Raw genomic sequence first — 17,825 nt, 5'->3', positions numbered from 1 at the left:
TTGAACCAGAGTTTTGCCAAAACTGAATTTGATAACTATCTAAATTACTGCACTGATAATTGCATTAAGCAAGAATGGAAGACGGGAAAACAAGAAGGGTAATATAAGCTTCTATGGAGCAATAACTAGACGCCAAAAGCAAAAGCAAGATCTCCGGATGTGCTGAGTTTCTATCCATTAACACCAGCATCATCGTTATTTGTGATATGAAACAAATATCAGAGGCGTAAATAGACGCTGGATGTGTCTGGACATGTCTTGCTGTATGTAACACATCCCTGTAAAGCAATTTTAGTTACTGGCATCCAGCCTCCAACTCTCCAGCTGTCTCCGTCCCCCACTTGTACTGTTTGTTCCTTCGCGGACGCCGTACATCATTGTTGTCAACAATCATGGCGTCGTCAATGTCACTTCTCGGCTTGCGGCGTTTGTCTTTGATGAATGCAGCTTCCAAATTAGTCCTGAATCCTCTCAGGTAATTGCATATTGATTATTTATCAGTATATACTTGCGCAAGTTGTTACGAATCATTTTGTGTGAAATATTTAACTTCTATTTAACCAAAGACGAAGCAAGGAGGCCGAATGTCTGGCATGTCATAGGCTAGTAAGTGATTGTAAGCTAGCCAGCGTTAAAGCTTAAACAACTTAAACAAATCATTTTCAAGGTTTCGCTGTTTTCATGCTACGTGATGTAGCTTTAGTCTCGTAACTACCTTTATGCTCCGAGTCCCTGAAGTAAATAGGCTATCAGCTAATGTCAATGTTAACCCGTGCCCTTACATCACTCGGCTAGCCAGCTAATCAGCTAATGCTAGGTCTAGCTAACGTTTAGCTAGAATTCGTTTTAAACGCTAACTCTATTAAACGTAGCCCACCCCTTCACATAACATGTGCTATATACCATTACTAATATTCGGCGAATTGGGAACTTTATTAAATAACAGACCTCACCGGAGAGACTGAGCACAGCTAACTTAAACAGCTAGCTAACCTTAGAGTCAACTGTAGGGTCTTTACTTGTGGCTGCTTCTAAGGTATCATCAAGGATCAAATGAACGCTAAACAAGCGATTGACGGTTCATCTGATCATAGTAAAGCTATTCTATGCAAATTGTATGTACTGACATTTCTTAAGCTCTGATCTACCTTGTAAAGGCCTTTTTTTACAGAAGACTTGTGCTTATCGCGATAGGAAAGGTGCAGGAGTTTAGAGTAGCATTAGTAATGGCTGTATTCCATTTAGCTGCTTACATTTCATGATCCTGGTTGTGTGCATGCTGACTGCCTGTTAAGACTTTCTCAGACACCTGAATATAACAGAACCATTGTTAAAGTTATTATTAACACCTGTGCATTTCCTCCTGTCAGAAGTCAAAATTTCCGCTGTGAAAAAAGCCCATTCACCTGTTTCTCCAAAACTTTTTCAATAATATCAAAGTCTTAACCGATCTCTTTAATTCTCATCAACATGGGTGGCAGGCAAGCGGCAACTGTACTGCAAAATGTATTATTTTTAGTCGGTAGTAGTTGGGCAAACCACCAAAACACAGCTGCAGTTAAGTGGTCAGTGATAAAAACCAACTCTGAATTGTGGTGGTGGTGGTGGTTGTGGTTGTTGTTGTTGTTGTTGGACAAGTATTACTGTTGTTGCAAAATTAGATGTGTAATGTGTAAATTATCTGGGTTTGGCTTAGAGATGTGACATACACTTTATAATATTTGAGTTTCTGAGAGTAATTATAATAAATCCTTTCATACAACAATGACAGTGAGGGCAGAATAACAGTTAAATTGTGTTTTTTAGTCTTCTTGATACATCTGACAAGCTGATTAAGATTATAAGTGATTGCCTCTTTATTTGTTTAAACTTGGCTTGCTCTTCACATAATCTTTCATCATCAGCAAATTAGGGATTCAAATTTTAACATTTGAATCCCTAATTTGCTCTCTGTTGGGTACAGAGATTCCTGAAATAGTCGGCTAAACTTTAAGAAAAAGCTGATTTTCACAGGTTTCATCCGGTCTGTGTTTCAGACGGACATCAATATATTACACCAGTTTTTGTGAACTAAGATGTTTTGCTTTATTGAATGAAACAATGTGATTTCCCAGTTTTAATAAACAGACATTGGCCTCATCGTGCAAAAGACGAGGTCATTAAATAGTAGCTTTGACAGCATTGCATAACCAAAACATAGAAAGTGTTGTCCCAGTGAAAACTCATTACATTAGTTTTATTTAATAAAGATATTATTAAGAAATGGATGCCTTTAATTGCAAAGACAGCTTGTTGGAAAAGAAAGATGGCTTTTGGAAATTCTTCAGTGAAGTCAGGAAAAAGGCAAATAAATCATCTAACAAAGCGATTAACAACATTTAGCACATGTTGCTAATTTGAATAGTTATGAAAAGTAATTGAGGCTTGAACTTGTTTTCGTTAATGATGAATCATTTTTTTTAATGTCTTCAAATATTTGAATTTGTTAAACAATGAACTTCTTCCAACATGCAAAAAAGCTCCAGGCAGTTAAATACCATTAAATAGAGAAAGTACTCTGATTAAAGAAGCTGTTTTTGGTAAATGACTAAAATGAATCATCACTTATTAGAGGTACAATCTATAACTTTTAAGATTTGTTATATAATTCAAATGTAGGGGAATTTCTTCATGTAAAATGAATTCATTTAAGAATAAATATAAAGTTGTAATTATCTGGTAATTACTCCGAATCAAATGATCTCGGATTGCCCCTTCCTGGCTGAGCCGTGATGGCACATTGCTGTTTTGTGACAGGACTCGGCTGCACATTCACAAAGAGCTACACAGTCCTCGCCTGACAGTTGACCGCAGCCAACATTAAGCACGTCCTGTCATTAGGATGAGAACGAGAGTCTGCCAGAGATTCACCAGACAGAACTAATAGGTGGCGGGGGGGATTCCCTCCTTGTCTCTTCCTTTTCTCTGTGTCCTCGACCCACCGCTTCCTCCAAGATAGTCACTGTTCGCAGAGTTTAACTAGTTCTTGTAAGTTACCTCTTTGTTGCTTGTGTGCCTTTGGCCGTTTGTGCTTTGCGTGTAATCTCTATCTAATGGTTTCAGGTCTACAAGCACATCCACATCGAGGCTGGCAGAGAAACCAGGACAAGACACGCAACTTATCACAGTTGATGAGAAATTGGTAAGTATCCCTGCCCGCTCAACGTGACACACGGATTGTCGTTTGTCTGGTCTACCAATTACCTCCCTGAAAAGTTGTTAAAAAACGCTCCTATTCTGCGCTGCCAAAATGAGCTTGCATTAGACAGTAGGCTTTTGTAACATTATGATGGAAAGGGCAAATGTTATCATTGGTAGGTCTGTCTGTGCTCACAGCTCCCAATAATCCTCTCTGCGGGACCCTTCCAACTTTTGATAACAACTCATTAAAACAGTGACTGCAATTACTGAATAGATTACTCAATAGAGTGTAGGTGAAAAACTAAGTCAATATTATAATTTGACAATGACCCATTCACTAAAATTCAGACCGACTGTACTTTGATTTTGAATAGAGCCAAAACCTTTTCAGCAAATCTGAACATTATAACCTCGTGTGACCTTGTGCTGACTTTATCCTGTCCTTGTTATTGTCCTTTGTTAGCTTAATGTTGCATTTGATGCTAATGTTACAGTTGGTAAATTGCATATAATTTATTACTTACAATTGTGCGTTCTCTTCATCTTAAGCATTGTAACTGATCTGTTATGTTTACACCTCTTTATAATGAAAATACAATCAAAAGAGGGCTCAACTTTTTTAACTCAAGGAATCAGGGTCAATAATTTGTCACAGTACAATCACACGGTTGTTCAAAAAGATAATTTAGCACCTTAATGTGTTGCAAAAAACAAAAACTAATGTTATAAATGCACATCTACATGTATACAACCAGAAGGTTACAATTCTCTCGTGCATTATGAATTTGCAGTTCTGGGAAAACTTCAAAAACAACTTAACTTTAGCACCTCGACATCTGGGAAACATAATCCATCAACTTGGATTGATAGAGAAATATTGTCTGTGTAGAAGTGTTTGGTTTGAGGAGAACATGGTTGTGCGTTGCTGTGATGGAGCCAGGTTTGTTCTCTGTCAGATTTGGGCACAACAGTCTCTGATTTTCCATTGCTGGGTCAGCCAGAGTCCCATTTCGGCCAGTCCATTTTCCTGTGCCCCCGACATTAGCAAGGAGTTGGCTGGTCAGTGGACTACCTCAGGTCCAAGCTGGGTTAAATTAGCTCTTATTAGCTTAGCTCTTCCTGGGGCAGTTTCCCTGCTAAGGGTAGCACCAGGTCTGGCTGGGTGGTTGGAAGATGCCGTGGGCAGTGATCGTCTCTAGGTCTGCTGCACTAGATTCACTCTCTCTGCTTCCTTCTCCAGTGACGATGAGTATATTTCTGTCTTATGTTTGGGCGAAGTTGGTGCCTACATGTGCTGCAATGCAACTTGACCGTTAACTGTTTGGTTGAAGGTTCACCTATGTTATGCTTGTTAAGGTCATGTAGCCTAAAACCACTAGAGATAACCAGTGAGCTACAAGATAAACCCCCATTTTTCTTTATCCCTGTCTGACGTTACGTCACGTAAAGCTGGTAACCTGACTCTGTAGCTACCACAGGCTTCATTCACACACAGTGTTTGTTAGTGTTGGTCAAACAGACTTTTATACGCAAGTTCTCCATTAGGTATTTGTGGATTCATTTTTCACATATAATAAGCTGTTATTTGCTATTTTATGCAGATTTTTTCATATCCTTCATTTGAGGACAGTATTTGGTCAGTATGCATTAGTTGCTTAGACTAACAGTGATTCAGCTTGTGGGATTGAACCAGTGTGTGTACATGCACACAGGAAGCCCGGTCAGGAAATTGGGTAAGAGTGCTCTGTAGTAACGTGGGACGTGGGTGCTAACATTCTGTGTTTACATGTTAACAAATAGTCGCATGTTTAATGGTGGAAGCTCCGAGAGGCAAATTGAACCTACTTAGATTCTGTCCTTCGACTGCTGCTACTGCAATACTTAAAGTCATTCAGGATGATGATGATGATCTGATTAATCAGTTTGCAAATCAAAGAAAATCAATTAACCAGTACTGTAATAATGAACTAAATGTGTCAGTAGTAATGTCAAACGTTCACTTGTCCCCACAGCTTCACTGGATTGTTTTCCTGCTTTTCTGCTTTTACATCATTGCATTGTTTTTTTGAAAAAACAAATGTTTTTAAGATATCATCTATTTATAATGGTGATGGATTTGTTCATTAAACATTTAATTGGCCATGTTAGCTGCAGATTAATCGATAATGAGTATGGTTTAAAGTTGCAACCATCCTGGTTAGCTCTATAGATCAGCATCTTTCTCCAGGAAAATGACACTGGAAGCATCCATTAAACAATAACTGAGTGCACTGATAATAAAATCCCTATGAAGCAAACATACTGTGTTTTATCACCATGCACAGAGCAGTTGGAGAGTTCATCTGTTGCTTTGTATCATTAATTTCTGTTGACTCGTCCGCTGGTTTAGCTTGGACACGCAGCTTATTCTGAAGTAATTGTTGAGCATTATTGTTTAATATTATCACTGAATAATGTGGTACAGCTGTAATAAGCTTTATATTTCATCAGACAGGGTCTTTAGTGTCTCTTTTCATTAACTGCCAACACACAGCCTAAACAGCAACAAGCATTTGATGTGGCCAAGGTTAGCGACGTACCAACTGTACAAAACAAGGAAGGATCTTTGAAGTGAAGGCTTTGTCATTAACAGACGAAGGAGATAGGAGATAACGGAGCAAGAGGGAGTTTGGGGAGAATGTGGGAGTCTGTTGTGGACTTGTCTGGGGGGGTTTGCTGTGTGTGGGCAGCGTCAGTGCGCTTTTGTTCCAGACCAAAGCTGACCGTACTGGCAGACAAACCTTTGGCTGGGCGGAGTGTCTGTCTCTGTCCTCTCAGTAGGGGCCACTGAGAGGAACAGCAGAGGAGAGGAAAAAAAGGGCCTCTAAAAAATGGGGAGGGGGTGAAAGAAAAGAAGCTTGCATGGAAAAAAGTTTGTGAGACACCCTGAGACTCACGAAAAAGACAGTGGCCACTTCAGTGTTGTCGGCCACAGAGGTTCCTTTGTGGCATGCTGTTGCTGGCGACGGCGGGAAGTACTCTAATGCTCACCCAGACAGGCCAAAAAGAGAGGCCCTCAGCTGTTTACAGTACAGTGGTCTCCGTCTCACATGGAAGAGGGCAATGAGAGCATTCTCCCTTTTGGGCATTCAGCGTATGTCAGCACGCTACTCATTCATCAGGCTGTCAATACGTGTGAATTGCTTTCTGGTTAGACCAATCAAACAAAGGTCTCGATCCACTGAGGGGTTATGCCGGGTTTGCACGCTGTCTCTCTCGAGCAGCCCGAGGAGAAAGTGGTGTGCCGCTTGTTCTGTAGTGAACTTTTCTGAATAACCTCATTTAGATGATGTTGCATTTTGGCCTGGGCAAACGATATTCTGAATTCACTCCAAAAACTCTGTCTGAACGTTTGTGTGACACTCATTATCTTGTCCTTGGTTCTCGTCTGTCCAAAAAATGCAAAGCTTACAGGAAGTCGCGTCTGTGCAGTTTGTTCACTCGGCTCCATTACAGGCAAATTTAGGCTGAAGGGCAGGAATCCTCTGACGGTCAGAAACAACAACTAATCCAGCAAGTGGCATTTTGTAACGATACTAATGGCGGCTGTAGAAATAAAAAGTTTGGGTAACTTATAATAATGTTGGCAACAATTTAATGGTCATAAAAGCAGTTTAAATGAGTGTTTTCATAGCAACGTTTAGAACAGTGGTTCTCAGCTGGTCTCGCCTCAGGACCCACCACAACCTCCTCAGCGACACATCGCGACCCAAATTTCAGATTCTTTCAACCACTCAAATATATTTAAAGAAAAATGGTGCATCAAACGAAACATCACCGTATGTCAGCATCACAAAAGACGACAGTCAGCCAAAATGTTGGCAGTGCATAAGGGGAGAATATTCCCTCTACAGAAATATGCTAAAAACCGCAGCATAAATGCAACTACTGTCGGGCTCATCAAGTTTCAAGAATGTAACTGTAGCTGGGATTTCTTGATCAGTGGATACATGGATTGTGAATAAACTACACTACTACTGCACGCATGTCAGAGGACACCTATGTCCTTCAAAATAAAAGCGCAGCATTGACTGTTTGCCTCAACAGTCTTTTTTTCCAAGCGCACATCCGCGACCCGCTGAAAACAGCTCCGCGACCCACTTTTTGTCCCGACCCACCAGTTGAGAACCGCGGGTTCAGAGCATCATCACATCTCTAACTGGGGCGTCAGGCTTTGTTGAGCCAGCTCGCTTAGAGAAAGTCTGGGTATGATGAACTTGCTTTGTTGTACAACCCTCTGTCTAGTGATCAACACATGCCGCTGGTCTAGTGGCTGACCATCGGCCACGGCACCAGCAGCTGAACCACCGGCACATGCATACCCTTGGCCATTTTTTGATCAAGGCGCTGCTGCCACACAAATAGGACAAATTCAGTCTGTGGCCTGTTTTTGAATTTCCTAATTTTGATCCGAGCATCAAATACACAAAACAACAATTTCTTTTCTGGTTTTAGATTAATGAATGAAAAATGAAATAACAAATTGTTTTTTATTTCCTGATTTTGGATTCTCAATTGAATATTAAAAGAAAAAATGACACAGATTTCATCCGACATGTTTGAGCTTTACATCTTTTATTATTTTGGGTTGATTCACTCTCACAGTTTTCACCTGTTCGCTAACAACAAAAAGATAATGTAACACAAATGTGTTTAGCAGTTTAATAACTTTGCTTTGTTAGTTTACAGTGACGGCAAATTAAGTATCTGTGTGTTTGACTGTTGGACAGACTCAAGGTCAACTTTAGATTTGAGAAACTGTGATGGGCAGTTGTTTCTATTTTCTGACTTTCTACCAACTAAACTATTCATGAATCCTTGTGACTCTAATCAGCAGGTGAAATAGAGGAAACAGTTGCCGGACTGCCTTCGTGTCCTTCCTCGTATCTAAAACGTCAAAAACCTGAAAAACATGCGTAAATCAAATCTTTGAGGGCATTGTCTGAATTTCAGAAATGTTGCCAAGTAGAAAGACCTGCGTGATGGAGCTCCAGTGCCCAAAGCTGTTCTCTAGAGTGCCCATGCCGACCTGCTTTTGTTTGTAATTACTGTTTGATTAAGCATGCTGGGCAGCTCTCAGGGTCCGGCTGGCTGGCCACTGATACACAGCTTTACACGGAATGTCTGCGACCTCGCTCAATTAGAGTCCGGCCTCCGCTTTACTCTCTGGCCCTTTTGCAGAAACAACGCCGGCTATAACATTAGCAGCTGCTTCAATATGCTATCATACAATATCTCCCGCTTGTACCCGGTGTGTCTGAGCGTCTACTCCCGCTCCAGCCGGGGGCCAAGTGCACTCCCTCTCTCCACATAAAGACAACACCATAATCTTAAAGCGCTTGTGAAGCCTTGTTATAGAGTTCTCTAAAGGCACTAGAGTTTTACGAGACAGAGGAGGACAGTTATTAGAGTGTGGGGAAAAGGGAGGGGGGGGGGAGATGGGGAGAGGAACTGAGGATTAAATTGGTGAAAACCATTTGATGCTTGGCATGTTGAGTTTGCTAATTTGAAATGTTTGGTTTCTTGCAAATTTAGAGCACAGTGCTCGCTTGGCAAGTAACGGAACATCTGGAGGAAAGATGTGGGGTTTGATGGCGCAGAGTTAAAGTGGAGTCCAAAGGCAGGTTGTTGGTTGTTTTGAAAGGTCTAAATTGGAATCAGACTGAAAGATTCAGAGTCCGTCAGTCAGGTTTTATCATCCGGAGGTATCAGAAGACTCACTGATACAGGGGTCACACTGCTGAACTCAAGCTTATCTGTTTGATTTGGACACGCAAGTTCGTAAAACAGAAGAATCAAAGGTGTCCTTCTGCAAAGTCCCATCAGCCACTGCAGCCGCCTCCAACTGCTGTTTACTTGAACATTTTGAAACAGTCAGAAAATCCGCCTGTAGCATAACAAAGACACACACTCACAATAAAAACCCAGCCATCCCAACTATGAGGATATATTTAGCACGGGCAGTTTAAATCTGCAGTACAGGGGTGTATATTCTCTAAGCCTGTCTAGCCTCAGACACAGAGTGACCTACAGTGCAGCAGACCACATTCACCACCCCACCCCCCCTTCCTCTCCCTCTCATCCTCCTCTCCCACCCTTCCTCCCTCCCTCCCTCGCACATACAGACAACTTAAGTGTCTGTTTTGTCTGCTTGCCCTCTCATACGGCGCGCTTATGCAAAAAAAAAAAAAAAAAATCTCCCGGCTCAAGTTTGGAGTAGCGGGTCAGAGGATGTTGGTCTTTGAAGAGTGCCAGACAAGAGGCTTTATTATGTATCATCCACTAAATAGTATTTCATTCATTAACACTCTCTTCCATAGAGACTAAGCCTCTTAAGAGGACTCCTCAGCCCTGTCAGCGCTGGCTAGTTTTAGGAAGTGTCTGGCTGCTAAGTGTTGTGTTTGCAGAGCGGATAAAAAGATAAATAAAAAGGGTGCTTCTTCTGTCTGCACCACAGTTTGTTCTTTGTGGTGAGATAGCAGCTCTTTTTTCAGACCTCACAAGCTTGTTTTGGTCTCTTGCACTAAGATGAGTCTGGTTCATCATATTTTTGTCTCTATTTATTGTAGATTTTAAAAGAAAATAACAACTTGTTTTTCATGCTGCAACACATGCCAGGTTGAAATGATGAGCTGGAACCAGCTGCACATTTAATAACAGAAGATGAATCTGTGGCTTTGATTATGGACATTTTAGCCCTAACAATTAATCGTCTTACTCGTATATCTTGCTCTGTATTACAGCTTCGTAAAAATATTTCTATTACCGATATTGACATGTCTATTCATCATTAAAGATATCATCTTTAAGATTTTAATTTAAATAAATGTTAAGTCACTATCGCAGAATGAGGCAACACAATGGTGATTGAGCCTGTGGCCCACTGATGAAAACTGTGGTTGGTCTGCCAGAGAGGGTAGGCGGAGCTAAGCGGCTGCTTTTCCGGTCTCTGCAAGTGTTGCGAGTAAACAGTAATCTACTATGGCTGAACAAACAAAGAAAAGATCCATGACTACAGATACAACTTCAACAATAAGTGAAAATCCAAAGAAAAAGAAACAAACTCGACGCTCAGATGAAGCAAACAGTCTAAAAAGGAAAGTGACCATCAGCGAGGAAAATCAAGAGTTACAACCGTCACACATGCAGCACTGTCTGGATATCTGGGAAGTGTGCTCCCACAATTACCGTTTATCGCCACAGGTGCCGCCAAAGAGAACGAAACTGAGATCTCAGAGATTACCACTTTAAGATTATAAAATGTTTTTGTCGCTATGCTCTTTTTTGGGGTTTGTTTCAGGAGAATTTAGCCAACAGTTACATGACGCCAGCACACGTCAAGAATCGTTATTCGGTTACAGGCTAACAAGCCACAAGGCCTTCATCTTTATACGGCCTTTTATTTTCCTCAAGCAAAAATATTTTGTGCATCTGGAAAAAGATTTTTAGTTTATAATAAATAAAACATTGTAACAAATTGACAATCTGAAGCCTGTTAGTGAAACATTTTTGCAAGTAGATGGAAATAGTTGTGGGTTATTTCTGCAGCACTGATGAAGTGGTGACTTTGATATGCTGTACACAACAGAATCAAACAAGTCCGTCTGCATCTGCCATATTCATAAATGACCCCCTCCTCTGTCCGCTCTTTCCTCATCGGTATGTGTAACCTGAGATTCGAGATGACCCTCATGCCAGCTGCTTCTCGTTCTCCAGTGTTGGACCCCTCCCTCAATGAGCCGGTCACATAATATTTGTTTCTGTTAGAGACGCCCCCCTATGTCCAATCAGTAATCGGCACGCTTTCTCCTCTTCAAAGACGTCTGAAGGTGGGAACCGACGCGGGCCGATGACTGACGCTCCGGGTCTGGGTGTGGGGACGGACAGTGGGGGGTTAAGGGTGATGTGTTTGGGCTTTCACCACATGCTGACTCAACATGATTCAGCTCGGCCGACCTTGTGACCCCTCCTGGCTGCCGAGCTGCAGTTTTGGCATACGGGTGTTTGTGCTATGATAGGCTGGACCGGGCTTGTGTCGTGGCTGTCACAGTGTGAGTCCACCAAGTGTTTGCTCTGAGCCGGTTATTCACAGACATCCTTTATGTGTTTGGTTACTGTACTAACAGGAAGAAACACTCTTTACCTCGGTTTGGACTCCTTAACCCTAACAAGTCTTAAAACTAGGACTGCCTGTGTCACTGTGTTTAGACAGTTCCCCCCGTATCTTCCTGTAGTTTTCCAGCATTATGAGACACACGAGGTCTTTGATGGTTATTTGGTTTGTCTTTTAATGTCAGGAAATAGTGAAAAACATCTCCTAGCCAAAAATAAAGTCTTTAAATGTCTCTGTCTGTCCATCCAAAAGTCCCAAACCCAAAGATTTCCTGTTTCTAGTGATACTAAAGCGACAAATCCTCAAGTTGGAGCGGCCGACTTTCAGCTCACGCCTGGTTATGAACGGTTATTAATTAGATCATGTTGTTGTAATAAGTTAGGAAAAAGCTGATTTAGTGTCGGTAATGAATCCTCATGTTTTGTACGTCGCACACGGTCTCATAAGGGTGGTGTTATTGGACAGAGGATCTGATCCAGGATCATTGCGAGAACAGATGTTAACTTCCTCTAATGGTTTATTTTAGGTCTAAAATAATCCTCTTTTTCTAAAGCAGGCACAAAGGGAGTATCGGGTGATTGAGTGGAAGAGACAGGTCTGTTCAATTCACTAAGTGAGTGAGCAGTAATGTGTTCGGAAGATCTTTATACCTCTTTAAGTCCTCGTCTACGTTCTGCCAAACCCCGGGACAGTCTAAGTACGAGCTGCCACTCAAACCTCCCCCTGCAACTGATGTTCTAATCAAATCTGTCTGCTAAGGAACACCATGTAATTGTTTTCTCAAAGATGCATGAAGAAGTTATTTCCGTTATTTCTGACAGCTGGATGTTGACCTGCACATCATGTGAAAGTGCCAAGATGTGCTCAATGATAGGGGGAGCGATCCGACGGGAGGGGTGTTAAAGGGTCCAGTGAAGAACACACACGGCTCTAGAGGAAGATCGCTCCTCTTTGCCTTTTTTCTTCCCACCACATCTCCGATTTCCTTCAGTGATTTAGTTTGGTGTTGTGCTCGCTGACATCTGTTTGCCTGGTTTGAAAAACAAGAGCCAACCAGAGCTCTGTAGGAGGGGTGAAGAATAACCTAATCTGAATACTGTTTGTTCCTGAGTTTGATTTGGAGGCATTAACAAGTCGCATCACGCCGAGAACTCACTCTACTTTTCTTTTTGCCTTTCTTGCTTTTTAATATCTGATGTTTTCACACTCGAGCATATCAGGATCTTTGAATCTTGTTTACACAGAAACCCTCCGTCCCAGGTCTCTGTCGGAGCATTAGGGGTACCAGCTTTTAGCATTCTGGTGGGCCCAGCGGCCCCACAGCGACAAGCCCCTATGCTCTTTATTTGGCCTGTAGCCTGGAGGTGTCAGAAATATCGACACGCTTTCACGTGACGGAGACTTTGCCAGCCCTTTCTTAAGCCCGGCATTCTGCCTGCCCAGCCAGGTATTGTAGGGCCCCGTGAAGGCCCTGTGAATAGTGTCAAACTTGATAGTTCTCATTTTGCTTCCTGTACATGGCAGAAGAAAAAGTGCCCACCGTGTGGGTTTTCCTTTTGTGATGGCCCTCTCTAGTCCTCCTGGGAACACACCACATTCCAGCCACGATCTTTCCCTTTGTGAATCCGGGTATTGTGGCTGAGTCTGTTGTGCCGATAACCCTGCTAGCTCTCAGTGTAATGCATGCAAGTATCATCGGAGTCTAGACTCGTATTTGTGCAAACAATGCCAGATAATGAGCAGAGTGTTTTCAGTGATTTGGCAGAGCCTTTGTTTTGACACATCCTCCCTCATTCATGAAGGAGCTTTTGTGCTCATCCACGCCTAAGATGTGATTTAAGGTCTGCTACATCTGGACAAATTATTGCACCAGTTTACCATACATGGGCCTCATGTGTCAGTTATGGTTTATGTAACGTACATACGCGTAACCATAGTCTGGCCTGCTAATCCCAAGGGTATAATTTCTAATGCGTCTCAGAGAGGGATTTCATGCATCTCTCCCTCGGACAGACCACCGAGCTGCGACATGTTTCTTACTGCAGGTTTGATTTTCCAACTCAGAAGGTATTTTTTTGTACATTTCTCTGTTGATCCACGACTCCAAATGAGTAATGGTTCACCGAGAACAAAGTATTTTAATGGTTCTTGTTTTCTCTCCAAAATTTCTCAGGAAGTTTTTCTTCACACTCCCATTTGGAGTAAAGAGCTTTTGAACATCATCCATGAAAATAAGCGCTCACATCCTGCAGAAAGGCATGTTTTAAAACATTCTGATTACCTGCTGCAGACTCCAAGAGGGGAAAAAAACACAACCTGGCACCTCATTCAGCCGCTCTCTCGCACTTTCTGGTGTGTTATTGTGTCATGAACCGTCCACCATTAGCCCCTTTGGGTGAAGAGAACATGTTTTCTTCCTCTCTGTGACAAGAAGGAATTGTTAAGGTTAAGTAGATAGGGCAGCCGGAAATAATTACCGAGCACTTGTGAAGTTTTTTCCCTCCCTTTGTTCGTCCTTTCTCTTTCATTTGAACGATCTTTTCAGTGTGCAGATCTTGTTTATGATTAAATTCAGTCTGGTCTTGCCTCTGAGCATGGCGAGAGATGTCTCTCTGAAACGCGCGGTAGTTTAGCAGTTGGACCTGTAATTTACTCGGCTTAAACACCCGTCGGACCCTCCTTTGGCTGAAGGAACGGCGGGCTTTTGTGTGGAGTTCATGCAAAACGACCCCCTTTCTACAAATCAACCGGCAGATGACAGACAATGATGAAAATTTGATTCTTTGAAGTTGTAATGGCCATTGAAATGTGTAAAATTCTTGTATTGAAAGGAGAGCGCCCTGCAAAGCCCTCAGTCTTGGGTGGCTGGTGCCTGCGTGCTGGGAGGTTCGTCTGTGTTTTGTCGCCGACTTCCCATTGCTTGTTTGCTAATTCCCTGAAGAATTGGACCAGATCCTTGATAGGAGCTTGAAGGGGCTCCAGTTGCTCAGGAATATGCATTTAGTACGCCCAAAGGCCCCTCCTCCTCCTCTTGTCGCGCTGGCCTACTTTCTGATGGTCTGGAATAAATCACCTCAAGTATTAGGCATTAATTTTCATCCACCTCTCTCTCCAACTCGTCGTTTGTTTCCAGTGTGGAGCTTTTGACACAATGGTTTGTTTTTGTTTTAATAATATGGTTATTCAGCCTGAGAAACACATGCGAGTTATTGAACTTCTGCACGAAACCTTGCTCAGCCAATTGTACTCTGCTCTTTACAAGCAACATATTTAAGATATAAAAAATCACTGCTCTGACTTAATTCACGATAAGAGTTATTTTGCATCACAAATTTTATTTTCAATTAAACTCTTAACTCACTTAAATGGTCCTGAGTTGACAGTTAATGGGATTTGTAGCAAACAAACATCTGCGACATGAGATTGATAGTGGAGGGCACAATAACTGACCCACTGAGTGAACAGCTCACAAACAATAAAACCACAATCCAAACTTTGAGTTTATTTTACGGTGCGTGTAAAGACGTCCACTCCTTGGATGTTTCATATTTTAATGTCCTTCTGACACTGACGAGGTATTTGAGCTATTTCTGACCCCGATATTTACAACGGAAAATAAATCAACAGGTTGATGTGAAGAACAAAAATATAAAACATGAAGTATTTGATTCGAGTGCTTTTTATAGCCGCTGAAGATTTTCCAAACACACTTTTTCTGACACAGAAAACATGTTGTCTGAGCTGCAAGACACCTGCCAGCTGACTTCAGAACAACCTCTTTTAACAACACACTCGTGTATCTTTGCATGAACTCAGACTGCAGTCAGCAAGTCAAATAAAAGTCAGCTTCACTGCTTCTGGGTTTATTCTTTTCTCGGTTAAACCTTCTTCAAAGTTTGATGTTGTTTGAAGGTCGCAGACGGGCCGCACCGATTAACATAAATCATTTATCCTTCTACCTTTCTGACAGTACCATGTCCTGTTTCTGTCTGTCTCTCAGGACATCACCACTCTGACAGGTGTGCCAGAGGAGCACATCAAGACACGTAAGGTCCACATCTTTGTGCCGGCCAAAACGGCCATGCAGTCCGGAGTCAACACCACCAAGAAGTGGAAGATGGACTTCGACACCAGAGAGCGCTGGGAGAACCCGCTGATGGGCTGGGCCTCCACGTAAGACCCTCCCACCTGTACCTGTAGTTTCCCTTTGTGTGTTGGGATAAGTTCATAACTATATAAACTAGGGACTGATGAGATGTTGTTAATTTGAATACATGATATTAGGTTTTAAGTCAAGTTAACTTTATTGATAAAGCCCACAGTCTCAAATGGATTTACCATCTGTACAACATGGAGCATCTTTAATCCTTACACGCTGTGTGTGAGCTTTATTTAAGGTTTTTATTTCTGATCATAAAATGTTGCCTAACTGTGTGACCTACATGTGGCTAACATCTCTCTCTGTCTTTCAGAGGGGATCCCCTGTCCAACATGATGCTCACTTTCTCCTCCAAGGAAGATGCTGTCGCCTTCGCTGAGAAAAATGGTACAAACATGTTTAAAGCTTTCAGACTGAACGTCGACCTAAACATTTAAAGCAAGCGACCTTTGATTAGAGAACTACAAACAGTGAATGGGAGGCCTCGTGTAGTTTAGTTTCTTTGACAGGGAGTTAGAGTTAGCTATATTAGCAGTTTACATCTGTGGTCCCTGAGCTGTGTGCTGATGCATTTACTCTAAAAACATGCTATTTGGAAAATATCATCCTTTTGAGTTTTACCAAAATATAATGGGTAGAATGAACAAACTGTTGGACAGACAGTAAGATAAGTTGTTATAAACACCATTTAATTAAATGAACAGATAATTGATTATTATAACTAGTTCCATTTGTACGTACAGAGTGATCTATTAATAACTAGTTGTATTAGCCCTTTAAGAGAGGGCTTTTTGGTCAGTCCAAAGTGAATTCGAGCAACTTAAACTTTGGTATTATTTTTTAATATAAAATATATACATGATACAATATGACTGTGTATCAATGAGAAACCTTCCCTTCCCTTTAACCCTTTACATTTGACCTGCTGCAGCTTATTTACGTTCTTTGTTTAACCTTTGTCTGTTGTCTAACAGTAATCTTTGACAGTACGCACACACACACACACACACACACACACACACACACCTAGACTTTAAGATATACACACAAATGTGAAAAGACAAAGTGTAATACCAATAACTGTATAAAATAGCGTAACGCTAAAAAGGCTCGTGTGCATCATTTCTATAATCAGTGATCAGATTCTTTGTCTGCTTTGGATGATGGTTTTGGATCTTGGATGTTCACAGCTTATTAAACCTTTAAACTAGGTGATAGTTATAGTAGTAAAACAGCACCTATTAAATACCTTTATGGCATCATAGACACCTGATGTCACCGTGTGAGCCTCCTAACAAATCAAGTAATAAAACAGGAAGAGGATGCTTTTGACGGGCTTAAAGTCTTAATGCAGTTTCTTGTTTAGTAACAGAGTTCACTCGGACTGAGAGAACTGAACCATCTGCTTCTTTGTTTTAACTAAGCAAAGGAAACTGGCTTACTCTGTTTACTGCACCATGAAAGTGATTAGTGCAGTTGTGACTCCACACAGCCTGTTGATGTCTGCAGAACACCTCATCGGGGTTGGAACTCGTCCAAAGTGAATATACGCGACGTCCTCGCCCTCATCTTCTACTCTCGTGTTTTTCTTTCAGGTTGGAGCTACGACGTAACGGAGAAGAGGAGCTCAAAGCCCCGGGTGAAGTCCTACGGAGCAAACTTCTCCTGGAACAAGAGGACCAGGAGGTCTGCTAAGTGAAGACAGCCATCTGCCAGCAGCCTGACCTCCGTGCGTCCCACAGCGGACCTGTATCATTCTTGTCAATAAATGCATAATTATATACGTGTAAACCAAACATTTGGGTCATTATCGCCTTATTCTTCAAACACACACCTCATTACTGACTACCTAATCTCCTCCATTAATGAAGTGTTTGTTCCCTGAGTCGGGTTGTGCAACATCAAAACAAAGAGGAACATATTATTACAATTAGAGACAGTTTCAACACAGGGATGAAAATATCTGTAGGCCAAAGCCAGTGACATTTTTCCTGCGTGAGAGCTTCTTTCCATCCCGGTACCTGAATTGTTTGAGTGTTTGGAGAACTGCACAACCAGAATTCAAATAGAAACATGGAAGTGTTTTTCACAACATCTGTGCAGCAAAGTTACCGTATCTTTTATTACAAATCTAACATTTGACTTTCCCTGCCTCCTCTGTCCCGAAACATTCAAATGTGGTTGTAATTCTTTGGTACAAATTATCTGGAAGTTTTTAAAAGACAACAATAACATTATACTGCAGCTGCATCTAACAATCTCATTACTTTCTTTAATCATTTGGTCTGTAAAATGTCCGATTAACCGTCCAAAATCTTTTCCAAAAGAACAGGA

General features: G+C 41.6%; 1 protein-coding gene across 1 annotated transcript; it reads left to right on the top strand.

Moving 5' to 3' along the window:
* Positions 1-380: 380 nt before the first annotated feature.
* On the top strand, positions 381-17,287 carry ndufs4 (NADH:ubiquinone oxidoreductase subunit S4). Its single transcript, XM_069683308.1, has 5 exons — positions 381-475; positions 3,103-3,181; positions 15,333-15,505; positions 15,805-15,878; positions 17,087-17,287. Exons 1-5 carry the CDS (start codon positions 393-395, stop codon positions 17,188-17,190), a joined length of 513 nt encoding a protein of 170 aa, XP_069539409.1. The 5' UTR covers positions 381-392; the 3' UTR covers positions 17,191-17,287.
* The last annotated feature ends 538 nt before the right edge of the window (positions 17,288-17,825 follow it).

This window comes from Semicossyphus pulcher, unplaced genomic scaffold (genome assembly GCF_022749685.1).
Source record: "Semicossyphus pulcher isolate SPU_LCO1_2020_fin unplaced genomic scaffold, fSemPul1.0.p SCAF_6, whole genome shotgun sequence".
NCBI classification, from domain to species: domain Eukaryota; kingdom Metazoa; phylum Chordata; class Actinopteri; order Labriformes; family Labridae; genus Semicossyphus; species Semicossyphus pulcher.
This window is presented reverse-complemented; position numbering and strand designations above follow the sequence as displayed.